This window comes from Lactuca serriola, chromosome 1 (genome assembly GCF_051521515.1).
Source record: "Lactuca serriola cultivar US96UC23 chromosome 1, Lser_US96UC23_V15, whole genome shotgun sequence".
NCBI lineage: Eukaryota > Viridiplantae > Streptophyta > Magnoliopsida > Asterales > Asteraceae > Lactuca > Lactuca serriola.
Genome location: NC_136408.1, coordinates 33,389,251 through 33,407,832, shown reverse-complemented (window position 1 = coordinate 33,407,832; position 18,582 = coordinate 33,389,251). Strand labels below are relative to the sequence as shown.

Sequence of the window (18,582 nt, the reverse complement as noted above, 5' to 3'; positions counted from 1 at the left end):
AAGTGTTGCGTGTGTGCTGCGCGGCGCAACAATAAGTGGTCTAAAATGGTTCTTAAAAAAAACAAAGAGCACCTAATGTTACACATGTGGAGCCCATATTTTCATTTGCAAGGCTTTCACATTGTGGTGACATGTGGAGCCCATATTTTCATTTACAAGGCTTTCACATTGTATTAAGATATTAATATTATATATATATATATATATATATATATATATATATATTCGAATAAAATGTATCGTACACTCGAATAATGTTATAGAGTTTTTACATTTAAAAGAGACTTTCACAAATAAACATTCATCTGGATATATTTATCTTTATAAGAATCTATCTTTATAAGAAGAGAAATTAAATATTCTCTTACATTTTGCTCCTACATATCATCCTACCCAATTAAATTGTGACATGTGTAACATTTAATGTTCCTTTAATGAAATTCAAAGATATTTTAGGATAGTAATATGACGCATGTCATTATTTTAATGGATATGAGCATTTGTAGGAATAAAAGGTAGGATGATATTTAATTTCTCAAGAAGAGATTGATTTATGCTATAATTTTTCTATAATAAGAAGACAAAATTGCAAAAATGGTCCCTGTGGTATGCATTTTTTGGGGGTTTTGGTCCAAACCTCGACTTTTTTGGATCGGTGGTCCTTATGAGCTGGTTTGCTTGTAGTTTTGGTCTCTCAAAAAACTAAAAAGACTAAAATACCCTTGAGGTATATCTTTTTACATTTTTCATTCATTTGTTATCTATTTTTATAATTAAAAAATTAAGAAAACTCTCTCTCTCTCTCTCTCACATTGCCGCCTTTATTCTCCTTTCCCACATTAATAAGAAAAACATCAAAAAACACCCTTCTTAGCCTTAATTTCTCCCAGTCAAGGCAATTCTTTCTTGAAATTATGGCTCCTTATCACTCAGACCTTTAGCTTCACGATGATTACTCCCTCCATCCAATGTTATGTAATTAGGGGCAGCAGTCCGTGATTGTCGTAGTGTCTCCCTTTTTGCCCTGATTGCATCGATCATGGCTTGATCAAGTATCACACCTCCATCTAAATTTCACCATTTTCCACCTAATCCTATCCTATTTGATTCTTCATCGTCTCCTTTTGTATTCTTTAATGAATCATCAATAATCATATCCTATTTGAACAGTTCACCTACTATCAGCCCATCATGGGTTGTAGGTCAAAGGAAGAGGCAATTTTGCGATTCGTTATCAGTTGTCTTCAATTGACGAAATGAAGCACACAACTGAAATCGCGTTGGTGAAGTTAAAGAGACCAAGACGGCGAGAGCTTACCAATGACGGCAACAGTTGGTGGTGGACCGGAGATTCTCAACAGCAGTAGTGGTGGTCAATGGGTGAAAGGAAGCAGTCCTCCGGCGATGATTTGCAAAGGGAGGAAGTCGGAGACAATCGTTGTAGTCGGTGGTTCAAAAGATGGCGATAAAGGGTGTTTGGGCTGCTGTAATAGACGAGCAACAACCAAGAAAGGAAAAGAGGGTGTTTGGGTGATTCAGTCGACGAAATGGATAAAAGGAGGGTGAAGACAGTCGGTGGCGATGAGCTATTTCCGGACACCTATTGACTGATCTGTTAGTGAAATACACATGGGAGGGGGTTTGGTGCCCCTTATCGACGAAGTGACAAGGAGGGTGTTTGGAATCCTACACAACCACACACACATACACACAGAGAGAGAGAGAGAGAGAGAGAGAGAGAGAGAGAGATAGAGGGAAGGCTGGCCCCTTCTTGCTTTATTAATTATTAATATAAATATATAGGTATTAGATTTAAAAATAAATGAAAGAAAAATAAAAAAATAAATAGGCCAAGGGTATTACAGTCATTTCACTATTCAAAGGTATTAAAAATGCAACGAAACTAGCTCAAAATGACCACGAAGCCAAAAAAGTCATGGTTTGGACTAAAACCCCAAAAAAAATGCATACCACATGGAGCATTTTTGTAGTTTTGTCTAATAATAATCAAATCTTCAAAATTTCATAATCTAATAGATTTTCTATTTTTCCACTTCGATTGATTTTATGCTATAATTTCTCTATAATAATTATTTTTACATAATTCAATTCTTAAATATAACTTAATTTTATTAGTAAATTAATTTAATATATTTTGTGGATATGATTACTATATATATAGTCATATTGAAACATGTGATCTAAGTTTCTAAGTTTTAATTTATCATTTATAAGCTAAATGTAAACTAATATGTTAGATGGAAATGGTCCTTGTAAAATTAAGGAAAAATTACGCAACGGTCTTATTATATATTTTGATTTTACCCTTTCAGAATTTAAAGTTTTTTTCTACTAATATGTTAGATGGAAATGGTCCTTGTAAAATTAAGGAAAAATTACGGTCTTATTATATATTTTGATTTTATCCTTTCAGAATTTAAAGTTTTTTTCTTGCCTTTTAGGGAATAAAATTGATGTTAATCTGTTTTTTTAGTCACTCCCACCTAATATACAAAGTTACATGCACTTAAAGCTGATGTAAATGATTGGTTGACTTAAATACACACGATTGTGAATAGTGTAAACACCACCTGCTTTTAATCAAGTCGATTTCCATAAAAGTCGAAGGTATTAGTGTGGAAACCATTGTCAAGCGGCACCAGGGTAATTCCTATAACGTTACTAAAAGGCCAAAAACATCCACCTTTAAAACTTCCGACGCCACCATTTTATCCATCGATTCCATCTTTTTCAATTTTACTCCCAAAAACAGAAATGGACATCCAACAAAATCAATCACCAACCAAACTCATGTCTCAATAACACTCGCAAACCACCTCCTCTCCAAGAAATCCCCAAACCCCTACACTGTATTTTCTCCCCTTTCCATCCATGGCGTCCCCAACCTAGTCGTTGCCTGTTCTAATGGCCAAACACTCGATCAGTTGCTATCTTTTTTCAAAACAAAATCCATCGACGACCTCAACTCTTTTTCTTCGCAGCTTGTGTCCTTGGTCTTCTTCGACGGTAGCCGAAGTGGTGGCCCTCGTTTATCTTTCGCAAACGGCATTTGGGTTGAGCTAACCCTTTCTCTCAAACCTTCTTTCAAACAAGTGTTGGATGATGGCATAATGGTGGGTGAGGGAGGAAGAGAAAGTGAGAAATGGATGGGTCTCGTGTTTTTCTTTATAGAGAGAGAGAGACTTTAGGTTTGACTCTGTAAAATCAAGAAACACAACTATGTGGCAAAGGGGTAACCGAGCTACCCCTTCATTTTGTCAAAAGTAACCAAATCAACTCGACAAAAAACAGTTTGTTCCCTTAAAAGGCACGTAAAAAAATTTAAGAACCGAAAGGGTAAAATCGGAATACATAATAGGGCCGTCATTTTCCCTAGAATTAATCATGCTTTATGTTAAATTGCTAAAAAGCATGGTATATTTTGAACTACGAAATATTAAAACTTATTTGCAACCCATCTCAATTCAATTTTTTAATAAAAAAACCAATTTATCTTTCATCTATCTATACAACCCAACTCAATTCAAGTATTCATACTTGTTGGCAATCCAAACCAATCCAATTTTATATTAAAAAAATATTTTAATATTGGTCTTGTTTTGTAGAGAAAAATAAATTATATATTTCAATATATTTTATTTGATTTTTTACCAGGTATTAAATTTAGTTATTAACTAAATTAGATTTAAATATAAAAGTTAATTTAAGTCCACCTATCTAAAAGGGAGACTTGACAACATAAAGAAATAAAACTACACAAACCTTTTAGTGAGACTTTTGATGAACTACTCGATAGGGCAAGCCTAGATCACCAAATATGTTTCATTTTTTTTTTTTTGCGTTTTTTGGTGAGCCAGTCCTAAAAGATCACCAATGGTGATAGTCTAAACGCCGATTAGTAAGGATAGCGGAAGAAGTTGGGTGTAAATAGAAGAAAGTTCGAGAACATAACTACACAAACCTTTTAGTGAGACTTTTGATGAACTACTCGATAGGGCAAGCCTAGATCACCAAATATATTCAGTCTCTTTGTCTCCCTACAACAATGCTCAAATGGTTCAAAGCTTGTGGTTTAATTTAGTTACATACAAAGGAGTGGTATATCTTGGACCCAGTGGTTGTAAAAACCTCTTTTTATATTTTTTGTAATTAGTTTTTTCTCTAGCTTCTTCTTACTAGTTTCTATTTATAAAAATGTGACTGTTCAAAGAAAAGATACAAGGGAGTGGTGCGAATTCCATGTTATAGTGTTTGCTAAGGAAAAAAAAACCGTAAGAAAATGAAGAGATGGCACAAAACCTTACCATATCGAACACAGTGTTGCCGAGGCCACATCATCTTCCATACAAATGTTGTCGAGCCACTCCACTCAATTGGATTGGATTAACTGGGTTGGATATTTTTGGCACCATAGCTACAACTAAAATTTGCAAACATACTCAATAACGTCTTTAATAGTAGTGTTCAGCCCATATGCTATTGGGTTTGTGCAGAACAAGCCAACAAGGCTTTATTTCCCATTTGGGCTTTGTATTTTGTCCCTGGGAACTCTCGGGTAACGAACAAATAATTTAAGGTGCGTCTCGTTTGCGAGTTTCAAAAAATTCGGGATGTTATTTTTTTATTATTGCATATCAAACATAACTTAATTATTGTAAAATTATTTTAAATGAATGATAACGAGATTGTTGATGATTCTATTTTACAGATAATATGACGCTTTTATTTGATATCTAAGTTAGAGTAAATTACACAAATGGTCCCTATGGTTTGGGGTAATTTGCACGTTTGGTCTCTAACTTATTTTTTTAACTCGGAAGGTCCCTATAGTTTGTTTTTGTTGCGCACTTGGTCCTTGTCTTACCTAAAAAGACTATTTTGCCATTTATTTTTTAATTTGTTTAAATAAGGTGGGGGTAGGTAAGGTAAGGTAAGGTGAGGTGGAAGTGAGGTTGGGGGTGTGTTCGTTTAAATAAATTAAAAAATCAAGGGCAAAGTAGTCTTTTTAGATAAGACAGGGACCAAGCGCGCAACAAAAACAAACAGAAGGGACATTCCGAGTTAAAAAAATAAGTTAGGGACCAAACGTGCAAATTACCCCAAACCATAGGAACCATTCGTATAATTTACTCTCTAAGTTATTAAGTTTAGTTTGGTTTCTGGATGAGATCAGATAAAAATAACGTTTAATGATTTGTTTTAGTCACTAGGGCCCTTGCAAAACCCATATAAACATGTACTCTTAATGGCGTTCTATATATATAAGTTACACAATTATGAAGTAGCTTGACAATAGCCAAAATCCACAAGTCGCACAAATTATTTGAAATATTTAACTGATATTTTATTTTTTAGGTAATCAAGGTGATCCAAATTAAATGGTATATTCAACTACTTTGAATAACTAACTACGTTTTTGAGAGCCCAAAAAAAAAAATCAATTTGAGTCTTGTATGAATCTGTGATCTCTCAAAATCCAATCAAACCGCCTTTGTGCCATCGTTATCCTGATAACCTTCACCGACATGAATTATATCTCTTTCTCTCACTCTCTATCGTCTTCACTTCTTTCGAGTTCCATTTACCTGTCACATTTTGTGCCTCCATTGATCCATTCGATCCCAATTCCCAAACTCGTACTTTATCGTTTGTTGATGTTCTTACTTTTACATTCATGTTAATCGCAGTTGTCGATTCATTTTAACCTTTGGAATTCATCGTTTTGTTCCAATTTACCATGTTTGATTTATGAGCAACAGATGAATATGTGGATTTTTTAAGTACATTTTGGAGATTCAAACAAGAGCAGTTTTCTTCCTCTGAATAGGTGAATTTCAGAAGTACTTTGTCTAAATTCTTTTGTTGAGTTTTGTGCCCTAATAGAGGATTGACTAACACATTTGCTTCCGCTGTTATCTATAATGTGGATGCACAAGTGATTGGGTGCTGTCAAAGGGAATAATGGCCTTGGTGACCCATCAGGTTCAGGTAGAAAAAATGCCCAAAATTTTGTTATTGTATTCATATATTAAGGGTGTGGTTGGATCTACTTGTTCAAATTGATTACCACGAGTTCTAGAATCAAAATTACACAATCATTTTGACCAAAAGTAGGCATATAATCTCAAAGATTCTAATACATTTACCCTAAAAAATCAGAATTATAATCACTTTTGCCAAACACTATACAATTCGATTATCTCCCCAGGTTGCCAAACACCATATAATTTGATCACATTTACCCTAAAATTTGTATGGAGTTTTGATAGATTTTATTATCTTTCAAGGGTGTCTATGCTCCATCAAGGCCTTCTTGGAAGAGAGGGACCAAATTGAGCCAAAATTCAAAGGCATTTTGCACATTTCAGAAGATAGATATCACCGTATATCTTAACAGTGTGGGCCCGCCTTTTATCCATGGATCAAAGCGGAAATCTCTAAGAGTATCATCTTTTGAAGGTAGTGATCAAGGTGATGAATACATAGACAGAGTGAGAGGGTCAAAATGGGCAAAAAGTCCATACATCTCCTCTAATGGAGGTTTGACATCATTGCCCACATCGTCACCAAGTCAAGATCTTACATTCGAAGGGCATTCCTGGAATGAAAGAGTGGAAACAGACCATGAGCTCATGAAATGTGGGATTTTAAAGAGGGTATGGTGCAACTTTTTGAGTTTGGATGCAAAAATAAAGATCCCCATGATTATATTGTAAGTAACCTGTATCTAATATATTCCAGAAAAACATTGTAGGTTATAGGTTGTTAAGTGTTTTCACACCTTTTTAATAATCCAACATGCTACTAAGGTAGTGTTTGGTGTGATGGAATCGAGGAAGGAATGGAATGATTCATTCCATTCCATTCTATTCCTTTCATTTTGTAAATTTCATTCCTCAGCAGGGCATCTTATTTTGGTTTTAATGCACATTTATTATGCTTGATTTGCAGCATACCCCTGTTCCTTACAGTGAACATAAAGTATGGTGTTCATGTTGCAAAGGAGTTGATCCCTTTGTGGATTGGTGGACCTTTACTACTTGTTCTTTACATCAAGATGGTCCATGTGATATACTCGCTCTATGTTTTCAGCTTCAAGCAATCAGTCAAATTAGTAAACAACTTTGGTCATGGAAGAATTCATTTATGGCAACAATTTGTGTACTTTAGGAACTTAGACTACAAAGATGAGTCCAAAAGAATGTGGAAAGAGTTTCAGGAATGGCTTGGGGATATGTGTATGGAGTTTGTTGAATCAATGTGGTCTTATCGCAGAACTGTTGGGTTTTTGAAGATGACCAAGATCATATAGGTTGAATACGTGTTTTTTTTTTTTTTTTTTTGAGTCTTTTGTTTCATGTAATGGTTTGTTTTGGCTAACCTAGGCATACAGATACAGGAAGCAATAGATTTGGTAATATTTGTTTACCATTTCCGGAAAGATTCTTTGAGGGCCTGTTTGTTATATGTAAGGTTGTTCCCTGTTCGGATAAACCTAAACCGAATTGTCCATTTGATTCAAAACAACATAAAGAGTAAATATGCCTAATCTGAATAACCAAAAAACAACCTACTCATCATCTACAAAGACTAAAAACTATGCCAACCTCTTGACTCTGACACAAATTTATATACCCTAAACTTATTGCCATTTAAACACTCATAATTCTTGTTTTTTTTGGTGTTTATTATTATTAATTTGGTGAACTTACTGAAACCGAGTCACAAATCAACCTTGCAAGCAACTATGTCCGGGATACCTGCCCTTGAATAGCGGTTTTGGTGTACAAAATGCAACAAAGAGATGTTGAGTTAGAATTTGAAGGTGGTCAAGATGGGAAAATTAGGGAAATCAAATAAACTATAAAAACAGAGATGATGGTGTCTCTACAATGCTTCCAATAACTATTTAATGGTGAATGCATCCTCGTCTAAGTTACTCTTTGTTTGATATCATTAAACACGAGGCATGGATCAAATCGTTCCTATATAAGTTCAATTTCTGTTTCTTGATTTGTGAAGAAGTTAGATAAGACAACAGACTTAAGTGACCATCATGTCAATGTCTATACACTTACATTTATCTTATTCTACCAAGGGGTTCGACTGGTATCACATTCCAACAATTAGAGAAATAAATCTCATCTAAATTCATATAATTATAAATGATGGATAAACTTATCTGCTTCAAGAAATAAAATATTAACCTACATTTGAACCCACACTTGTGTGTAATAAAAGACAAATAACCAAACCAGACAATATCCATCCCATGGCAAAACATACAATATATATGTAGTTACATACAGTAAAAGAAAAGAATCTTGGAGCAACAATAGACATGAAAAGGCAAAATTCTCCCAATGGCTTACAAAGTTACATTGGGCAAAAATCCAAGCAACTTGTACACTTCTGTCATATATGATGACCTGAGTCCCTCTTTGCAAATTTATACTAACTCCTCTTTTACTCTTTTAGTCACAAAACACCATGGTCTCAGATTAATATGGCTATTGGCTAATACAAATTCCCCTAACGTTAATTCATAAAAGTTGTTCCAGAAACCCCAATCCAAGTGCATAAGTAAGTGTAAGCACAAATAAACTAAGGAAGCACAATTAAAATTTAGCTCATACTCGAATGCACACAGATTCAATATGGCTGACTTTCCAAGATTCAAGTTTGATGGATACCTCCTCGAAATCCGCCAATGCACCGCACTTCAATATGAAGCCGTGGTTAATAAAAGAAGATAATCAACATTCAACAAAAAGACTTCCAAACCGCACCCTCTCGCTTGAAATCGATGTCACGTCCGAATAGGGATTAGGGTTCCGGCGAAGACGAGAAGCCGATAAAGATGAAAAAAAAAATTTGGACCATTTCTCGATTTGTGCGTGTCATCCTTGCGCAGGGGCCATGCTAATCTTCTCTGTATCGTTCCAATTTTATCGGATGTCCCCGAAGGGACGATTAAAGGTGCTGAGCTCGACTATATAACGGTACACTCAGTTCTTTATCCGGTCAATGTGGGACTAGACACTCGACAGCATCTCGTTACATGAACTAATATACTATTTATCTTTTCTTTTGAAAACGTTCCTTTTTCTTTACTTGCCTTGGTCAACCAAATTAAACGCTCTCTCACACATAAAAATTTTCATCTTTTTTGTACCATAATTTGTATATTTGATCTATGTTATAAAATATACCATTAAAAAAATCAACCTTCAAAAACATTAGATATGCGAAAGTTATATTACAAATTTGGAAGTAGAGTGGAAAACTCGAAAGAAGTAAAGAACTATTAAAAAAAATTCTCTTTTTATAGATAATGACCCTCATCTTAGTAGTGCTAAAGTTAAATTAAGGTTTTCCAACATCAATTTCTACATTCACTTTCCTTATCTATTTTGATGTATTTTATGTGGTCAAATTACTATTCTAATCCTTTGAGTAACTTGATACCGATTTAAGATCATTCTTACAAGTAAAACTTTACAACAAAAATAATTGCAGTTCTTAAAAGACTTTAAGGATCGATTCTTTCATATTTTCTACCAAAAGACCGTAGACTTCAAAAGGATGGTGGAAACATTACAACTAGATAGAAATTACAACTGTACTACACAACCAAAGCAAATGAAGTGCAAGATGCAAGTCTTTCGACCGTATTTGTAACATGTGTCACAGGTCCGAAGTGAAGAAACGATTAGCGCTGGAAATGGATTGCGACTTTTTAGGTTATTATGAAGAGATAAGAGTCGAACACTCCAAGAATACCTTTTGGAATATATGTTTTAAATTTTTTATAAGAAGACTTATTCTTACTCGATATTGAAACGTGAAGTTAGGTCATTGTCTCTTGAAGGCTTTATTTACCAACACCTAGTATGACTATACATATTTTGATTGTGAAGTTGTCCTTGCACGTTATTCATAGTCTCATAGATCAGATAAATGTTGTTTTTGTGTGGAATTAATATTGTTAAAAGTAGGCAGTACACATGTGCTTAACGTAGATTTACTTTCATTCCAATTCTTTCATGTTATACTTTATTTGCCATAATTTCAAAAGTATTTTGTAAAGCAAACGCCGCCATTTAAATAAACATACATACATGTAAATGCTGCAATCATTACATGGAAAAAAAGGCTGCAATTATTATAGAGTTTGGCATACATACATGTAAATTATTTATATTGTGGCTTTACAGAAATATAGGCTGCAATTACTACATGGAAATAGAGGGAGTTCTTGTCTCACCTTTTTTGGGTAAAACATTGGTATTGTGCCTAGCAAATTAATTACAGCATATATATTATGTCATGTCCCATCCAATCATGCATAACAAACAGTTGGCCCCTAGCAATAAAATGTTTGCAGATATATTCCAACTATACAGCCCAACGTTGCTTCTTTCATATTTACAAAAAAAAAATGTAAATTTTTTTGCAGTTTCTAAAGACTTCAAAAATGTTGGATCCGTAGTAACTAGTAGGAATACAACCTACGTAAGCCACAAGTCTTCCAACTTTTATCTTGAATTAATGCTCCTTATTGCATCAGCTTCACATTCACTTCATTTATCAAAATTAAATTATAAATCTTTCACACCCAATTTGTTATGTCATGTGTAACAAACATTATCTCAAACAACAATTTCAGAAACATGCGTGTATTTGAAAGATGACAAGAATGAGAGGCCATGAAGGTGACTTGATGTAGTATCTTGCATACGTATTGAATGCAAATTGCACAGCAATGCCAACAAGATAGTGTGCAGGTGTAGCGGATGTTGTGTTGAATGGATAAATGATGTCTTTGTTGAATGCAAAAAAGACTGTTTCTTTTTTGGAAGAAATTGAAATCTCTCAAAGGAACTGGAACATGGATGAACTGAAATTTGTCATGCGGGAAGGAAAATGAAAGGGAATCCAATTCCATTCCTTTAAATAATTGGAATGGTTCACAAAACTTATTGAAATTATCCTTTTTATTAATTTCTCATACACAAGACTTTTCTTAAACTATTTTTCAATAAAAAAAAGTAAATTGTACATATTGGTAACATAAATTTATCCACAAGGGGCAACAAATTAGGAACAAAAGTCAAACAATAAATTATGGATTTAACATACTACGATGTTAATACTAGAGTTTAGAAAGGGTACTTCAGTCATTTATAAAAATGAGGAGGATTGAATTGAATTATTTGAGTTTAGGGAAGGAAAGTTGAATTTCTTAATTGGTAGTATTTTGTGAATTCCAGATGAATTCGATTTCATACTCATTTGCAACCAATGCCGGAATGGAATGGAACTGAATTCCAATTCTGGCCAATTCCAAAGGAATCAGGCAATGCAAACTCCCCGTAGTCCTTTTTTTTCCAGACAAAAATAAAGAAAATCTAGAAGAGAACAGTTAGAAATGCACCTTGGTTATTCAGTCGCCTGCATCATAATAAGCATCTTATTGCAAATGCAATTGCACAACAAAGCATTAACACTGAACTCCAACTAAAACCAGGATGATGGACCTAAAATAGAACTAATAGAAGAGCATAACTATGGATGATCTGAATAAATGAAAACAATCTACATTGGTACTAATCTACATTGGTACTAATCTACAGAGACTAAAAACTAGAGGAATTGCAGATGCACACCTAGAATTCAAAACTGACAAACTTATTTGATTTTAGCTTGATAAACCTAATGCAATTTAAACCATAAATTCATATAATTATAAATGTTGGATAAACTTATTTGCTTCAAGAAATTGAAATGAATCTGAGTTTTGATACTCCAATAATGATCAAAAGCAGGGCAGAAAATCATCAATGGTGTAAGACTGGTTTGATCACAAAACACCATCATCTAAGATTACTATGGCTAATACATCGACCACCCTCACAAACACTATAACAACTTAAAACTCACAAATTTACTTGATAAAATATAGTTACAAACACCCTAATTTGGGTTAAACTTGTTCGACATACCCCAATCGAAGTGCATAAGTGTAGAAACAAATAAACTACACAACTGAAGTTCAAACACAATCAAACATTTGCTCATGTTCGAGCACACACACGGATTCAACATCTCTTCGCAGATATAAATTTTGATGCATACCTCCATAAAATCCGACGATTGTTATGAAGCCGTAGTTCAACAAATCATTGTCACTTCAGAATAGAGATTAGGGTTTCTGCGAAGACGATGAAGGTGAAAAAAAAATTTGGACCATTTCTCGATTTGTGCGTGTCATCCTTGCGCAGGGGCCATGCTAATCTTCTCTGTATCGTTCCAATTTTATCGGATGTCCCCGAAGGGACGATTATAGGTGCTGAGCTCGACCATATAACGATACACTCAGTTCTTCATCTGGTCAATGTGGGACTAGACAGTCGACACACATATCGTTACATGAACTAATTTACCATAATACATTATTTAAGTTTTTTTTTTCTTTAAAAGAAAAGCGCTGAAATTATTTAACTTACATTGTAATTTAATCAATCAAAATAAATGTTATATCTTCTTTAAAGTTTTAATTTTATACAAAAATTTATAATCTTGATGTCGCCAATGTATAGAATTTAGCGATTAACAATATCAACTTTTGAAAACTTTAGATTGCGAAGGTTTTGTTGTTGTATTGCTATTAGAACGGAAAAGTGTTTGTTTTTTTATAGGTTAGCCACTAAAATAACCAAAATGGATTGGATATCATCACAAAGATTATATTTGAATAGTTGTCATAGAATAACTTTACATTTTGCAAAACGGACTTAGTGAAATGTTTGTTTACATAGAATTGTGAATTGTCTAATAATAATCATCTATAGAAATCGTTGAAAATAGAAAAAAAAAAAAAAATCTTTTTTCATTATTATTTCGCAAGAAATTACGTTACATTTAAAAAAAATAGTTGTTTTATTATAAATATTTAAAAAGTAACGATGCATCCATTTTGATTGGTTGGTAATTATTTTTTTATAGGTTATGACCCTACTACTAGAGCCAAGTTATTTGTCTTTCATAGTCAATTTGTTCATTCATATTGTATTTATTATTTATTTCTAGGAACTTTGTATACTCAATTTATTATTTTAAATCCGTTAAATTAACTTGATACTGATTTTAGACAATTCTTACAAAAAAAAAAAAAAAAAAAAAAAAAAAAAAAAAAAAAAAAAACATTACAACCGAAAGATCATAGTTTATAGAAGACTTTGAGGATGGAAAACCGGTAATATTGCAATTATTTAGGAGAATGTTACCCCTTTCATCTTTGCAACAGAAAAAATTTAGCTTCTTAAAGACTTTAAAGATGGCAAGGACTTGCAAACACAACATGCATCCCAGTTGGATTGTGAGCCACAAGTCTTTCACCTTATATTCGTAACATATGTCTCAAGCATGTATCCAAAATGAAGAAATTGTTGGGATAGACTGCAACTTTTGAGTTATTGTGAACAGACTTTAACTTTTGAAAAAGACATATTTCATTAAGAAAACTTATCCTTATGTTGAAAATGTGAAGTTGGTTTATTGTGTTCAAAGGTTTTTAGTCAGTAAAAACAACATATTTTCTCATGTCGAGTCATGCATAACAAACGGGGCCATAGTAATAAAATGTCTTTCGAAAAATTCCAACTATTCAGCAGAATTCTGCTTCTTTCATATTTACAACAGAAAAAATCCAGTTACTAAAACACTCTAAAAAATAAAATATGTAGTATCTGTAACAACCTACATGACCAATTAAACTGTTTTTTTTTGTAGACTCATTGTTCAGTTATAGTAGCAGAAGGTAAAAAGCGCATAAGAAAGCTGGAAAGAGACCATATGCAAATCACCCCAAGGCACTGAAGAACATTCAACAGCATACCCAATGAACCATTTATAGCCAAATTATGTGGTGTTGACTCAGCCCTTATAACAGTTAAGGACAATGCAGTCACAAGTTGTGCTGCACGATTCAACTGATGCAATCTATACACCTGCAAAATACAAAATCATAAAAACCTTGGAGAAACAAAATCATAAAAACCTTGTAGAAACAATCTAATTCTAATAAACACGTGGTTATTGATTAAGGTTAATTTACTTGAAAGATAACGGGAATGAGAGGCCATGAAGGTGACTTGATGTATCTTGCATACTGTTCGAATGCAAACTGCACAACAATGCCAACAAGATAGGGCGCAAGTGTAGCGGAAGCTGCTGGACCTGTCCACGGCCAAACTAAACCCATTGTGACCATTGGAATCATGAGACTGAGTACCAATGCAGCCACTGAAGTGATTCTGTAAGCCAATTGAGGAGGTGGAATCATGCGGTTTTTGGTGTTGATTGGCTCGGTAGGCCTGCGTAAATTGTCTACTATCAAAAGGAATACGGCTACCCCACAATAGAATAGAGCTTCCGTGAAGAATAATATAAGGAAATCTGCAAATAACAATAAAGATTCATCTCAAAACCTAAAAGAATGAGCTTAAAGCATAATGCTAAAAGGGTTGTTTTTTTCATTAAGTGTTGTATGGATAAAGTGTTGAGTGCATAAATGATGATACACAAAAACTGTTTTTTTGGAATGAGTAAACTGGTTGAATGTGGTGTAAATGACCATTTTACCCGTGAAACACTCCAACAAACAATTTTCACCATATTCATCAACAGATCAATATATTTAATAGGTTATGTTATATATGGTTGTTTCTAAGGCTAACTCTTTTTGGGACTGGATAAACTATCTGAATATGAGTAATTTTACCCTTCTAACACTCCGACAAACAAAGTTACACATGGGTGTTTCTTTTTGACTAATGAGGCTTTTCCCATTAAGTAAGTCATAACTTTTTACAGAAATTCCCTTGTTTATTTCTACTCCATTTCCCCAAGTGTGTCATCATTTTCTAAAATATTCTTTAAACATTATTGGTCCAGACAACACTTAATAAGAAACATAAAAAATTAAACACTGAAACAGGGTCTTTCCTAAACGGGTTTTACAGAAATTATACCTGTCAACAGAGAGTCCTCAAAAACAGTAGACAGGATCTTTCGCATATAAAGTGATGGGAAAATGAAAGAGGCTACAAGAACAGCGGGACCCACAAACCAGTAGAGTTTCGTTTGACCCGAAGTTGAGATTGTGGGTGTAGATACAAGAATTTCAGGTTCATTTTTGTATCGGTGGTTATAAAAGGAGATAAGACCTGGCTTTCCTCCTCCACTTCTTTCAAGTCTTTTAGATGCTTCATCTTCAATCAAAAGATCATCATCTTCTTCTTCTGTTCCATCATCTGAATCTATATCATTGCTTCCTGAGATCAGATCCTCCACAGAGGCAAAGAATATAAATCGTCTTTTTGGGAACCTTTGGTTCATGTTCAACCTTCCATTTATGGAACATCTTGTATTAACTGCAAAGCATAATTTTAAAACAAGGCGTAAAACTAGAATCTGCATACACAAATGAGAAACTGGTTTTGAACAACACTAGAAATTAAAAATGGCAAATGCCCCTCAAAAGAAATGGATGTAGGGGTGTTTGGTTTTGGGGAATGTTTTGGAAGTAATTCTAATTTGTCAATGCACGTGATTGGTTGGCTAGAAATGGAATGGGATTCATTTCCATTCCTTTAAATAATTCGGTTTGGTTGTAAATCTGTCATGGGATTTGGAATGCAAATAATGACAAATGACAGAATTACCCTTTATTTACGGAACTTATTTGGATACTTGTAATATTCAAATTACCCTTTTAATAATTTCTTGTTCGCAAAATTTTCTAAGACTACTTTTGGGTAACAAATTATATCATTAGTAACATATAATTATTGACGCATCGTAAAAAGAAGAAACCAAAACATACTAAAATGTTAAAGATAGAGTTTACAAAGGGTATTTCAGTCATTTATAGAAATGGAGGAATTGAATTGAACTGAATTTCATGTGTTTATCGAAGGAACTTTAAATTCCATCACTGGTAAGATTTTGTGAATTCCAACAGAATGCATTTCTGTAGCCATCTGCAATCAAACACCGGAATGGAACGGAATTGAATTCCAATTCCGACCAATTCCTAAGGAATCAGGTGAACCAAACACCCCCTAATCCTTTTTGTCAGGAAAAAATGAAGAAAATCTAAATGGGAAATCAAGTAACAAGTTACAAACGCACCTTTGGTTTTCAGTTGCCTACAATCATGTAATCTTGGAGGCAAGCTGACCTGAGAACAGAAGTTGCTAAATTACTACAGGAACAAAAATAACTTTTATGCGAAATTAGGAATATGGAGATGTGATAATAATGACACAAAATAAAGATATAGCTATTTAATAACTTACGACACACTAAGCAAATACTCAAGTCCACAAACTACACATAAAAACACATGAAGGATGTCTGATCTTATTAAGTAAAAAATGACGCCATTCATGTTTAAGAAAAGGTAAAAACTCATCGTTTTCCCAAAGAAAATAGAAAATATTAACCTTTACGTCAAACCAAAGAGAATAGGGATGGTATGAATAACAAAAAAGCAACGAAGAAAGACAAAAACCAAACGAATTAGAGATGCGAACCTAAAATTCAAAATTGAAACAGATTTATTTGATTTTAGTTGCATAAACCCATCGCGATTTAAACCCAGTATTCATATAATTCTAAATAGTTGATAAACTTATTTGTTTGGAGAATCGAAATGAATCTCTGAGTTTGAAACCGTACTCGTCATAAACCCTAGACGAGACTTTCGTATAACGGAAAACGTAGTACGCTAGCAAATTGAAGGGTACATAAACAAATCAACTAAGGTGTTATTGAATTACTTAATATTTGTACCTGGAGAGTTCTTCTGGATGGGAATGAAGCACAGAAAGATGTGGAAACGCAGGACAATGAAGAAGAAACTTTGACTGCCATTCTTAAAGGCAATATATTCTAACTCAGACTTGAAATCTACAGGAACCGCATTTGAAAGAAACGGAATTCGTAGAAACCCATTTGATAAAAATTGAAACACTTCGTTGATTTTGAGGAAATGGTAATTGGGCGTTGGATACAATCCAAGAAAGCGGCTACTCTGTCGTTGTTTTTGTGTCCAAGTGAAGTGAAGTGAGGTTGGTGAAATACAACAATCAAGTACAGTCGTAGTTGTAAATTTCAGTTGGGAGACGGTTCATTCCAAAGAATTGTGTAGGATAATTGTATAGGATGATTGGTTTTTACCAAATCCAGATGAGTATCATTGACCGGTATCGAATTTAAAAATACAGGACACGGTATTTCAAAATTATAAATTTCGGGACTTGGTACCGGTATAAGTATCGAAAACCAATATCATTCTCGGTACCGGTACCGATAACGTTAATTCGGTACAATACTCGGAATTGACTTTCGATCAAATTTGGTATTCGGAAAATTGAGAACTGTACCGGTCGGTATCAGTTTGGTCCCACACTCATCCCTAGAATTGTATACAAAGTTTTATGCAGTTCAGTAAAGTCAAAGTCAGAGATACTAATTTTTTGATGTACTTGGTCCTTGTGGTTTGCAAAAGTTATATGAAGCTCTTTTTGTAATTCAGTCTAATTTGAGTCGTTTGGTCATATCAAGTTCAAAAAAGGAGGAGGTGTTTTGGTTTTTTCATATATTGTCTTCTCCATCCCTTTTAAAATGTCCAAGATAATGCTCAAAAAGTCCAAGCTCTTTCTCTCTCAAAAAATTCAAGCTCTCATCTCTCAAAAACAGTGATTTGTATGTGTGGAAGCGTAGCTATGAGAGTCACATCTTGGACGAACCTCAATCTAGGAAGGCGATTCTGGTCTTGTGCTCGAAAAGGTCGAAGTTGTCCATTTCTTGGGTGAGTGGACGATTTGATGTGTGTTAGGGTTATGGAGGTGATTCTTGGCTTGCTAAGAAAATTAAACAATGTTGAAATGATGTTGAATCGAGTTTGTGCAAATGTTGTGAAGCTGAAGCGGATGCTTCTTTTGTCTTGGACTTTTTCCGGTTATATATGTAAGCACTAAGTAGGAGTGAGATTTGGGAATTTATTTTGGTCAGTGCAAGTCTTTTGTATTTTGGGATGTATTTTGGGTCTGTATTTTAGGATGGGTATTAAGAATTGGAATGGGAATTACCACTTGATTTTGGGATGGGATGTCATGTATTGGAATGTTAATGTAATGCATGGTTTTTGTTAATCAGTTTAATGGTATTGCATATTAAGGTAACTATCAAGCATTGTTTTTTTTTTTGTCATAGATCATGATTTTTGGAATGTTGGAATGGAATGGAATAGAATGAGTTTTGGTCATATAGGTTGGTTTTTGGTCATTGATCAAACATTGGAAAGGAATGAGAAACGCACACAATCAAAACACTGGAAATGACAAATGAAAGTACAAATGACCAAGAACATTGGTCATTACGATTAGAAATGTAGCATGACAAAGGGATTGCATCAAGTTAATTACATAAGTAATTTAGCTAGTAGCAAATGATTTAATTATCCAGATAAAACATGTTTGAAACAAAAAC

At 33.9% G+C, this 18,582-nt stretch overlaps 2 protein-coding genes, 1 long non-coding RNA gene and 2 other non-coding genes across 6 annotated transcripts; 1 reads left to right on the top strand and 4 right to left on the bottom strand.

Annotated features, from left to right (window-relative positions):
- Nucleotides 1-5,505: 5,505 nt before the first annotated feature.
- LOC145082047 (uncharacterized) lies at nt 5,506-7,521 on the top strand. Of its 2 annotated transcripts, none has more exons than XM_079023294.1 (4): nt 5,506-5,848; nt 5,958-6,009; nt 6,309-6,733; nt 6,973-7,521. In XM_079023294.1, exons 2-4 carry the CDS (start codon nt 5,983-5,985, stop codon nt 7,331-7,333), a joined length of 813 nt encoding a protein of 270 aa, XP_078879420.1. In that variant the 5' UTR covers nt 5,506-5,848; nt 5,958-5,982; the 3' UTR covers nt 7,334-7,521. The 2 variants fall into 2 exon arrangements, with proteins under 2 accessions (XP_078879420.1, XP_078879421.1); XM_079023295.1 differs by having other exon boundaries at nt 5,931-6,009.
- Nucleotides 7,522-8,889: 1,368 nt separating this feature from the next.
- On the bottom strand, nt 8,890-8,992 carry LOC145080615 (U6 spliceosomal RNA). The gene has a single exon (XR_013695214.1). It is a non-coding gene; the product is annotated as a U6 spliceosomal RNA (small nuclear RNA).
- A 1,168-nt stretch (nt 8,993-10,160) lies between these two features.
- Nucleotides 10,161-12,440, bottom strand: LOC145082036 (uncharacterized). Its single transcript, XR_013696578.1, has 3 exons — nt 12,160-12,440; nt 11,459-11,561; nt 10,161-10,602 (listed from the first exon to the last, which is right to left on the bottom strand). It is a non-coding gene; the product is annotated as an uncharacterized LOC145082036 (long non-coding RNA).
- Nucleotides 12,260-12,362, bottom strand: LOC145080616 (U6 spliceosomal RNA). The gene has a single exon (XR_013695215.1). It is a non-coding gene; the product is annotated as a U6 spliceosomal RNA (small nuclear RNA).
- Nucleotides 12,441-13,658: 1,218 nt separating the features above from the next.
- On the bottom strand, nt 13,659-17,208 carry LOC145082019 (uncharacterized). Its single transcript, XM_079023293.1, has 5 exons — nt 16,882-17,208; nt 16,219-16,267; nt 15,057-15,458; nt 14,141-14,481; nt 13,659-14,033 (listed from the first exon to the last, which is right to left on the bottom strand). Exons 1-5 carry the CDS (start codon nt 16,960-16,962, stop codon nt 13,818-13,820), a joined length of 1,089 nt encoding a protein of 362 aa, XP_078879419.1. The 5' UTR covers nt 16,963-17,208; the 3' UTR covers nt 13,659-13,817.
- Between the last annotated feature and the right edge of the window lie 1,374 nt (nt 17,209-18,582).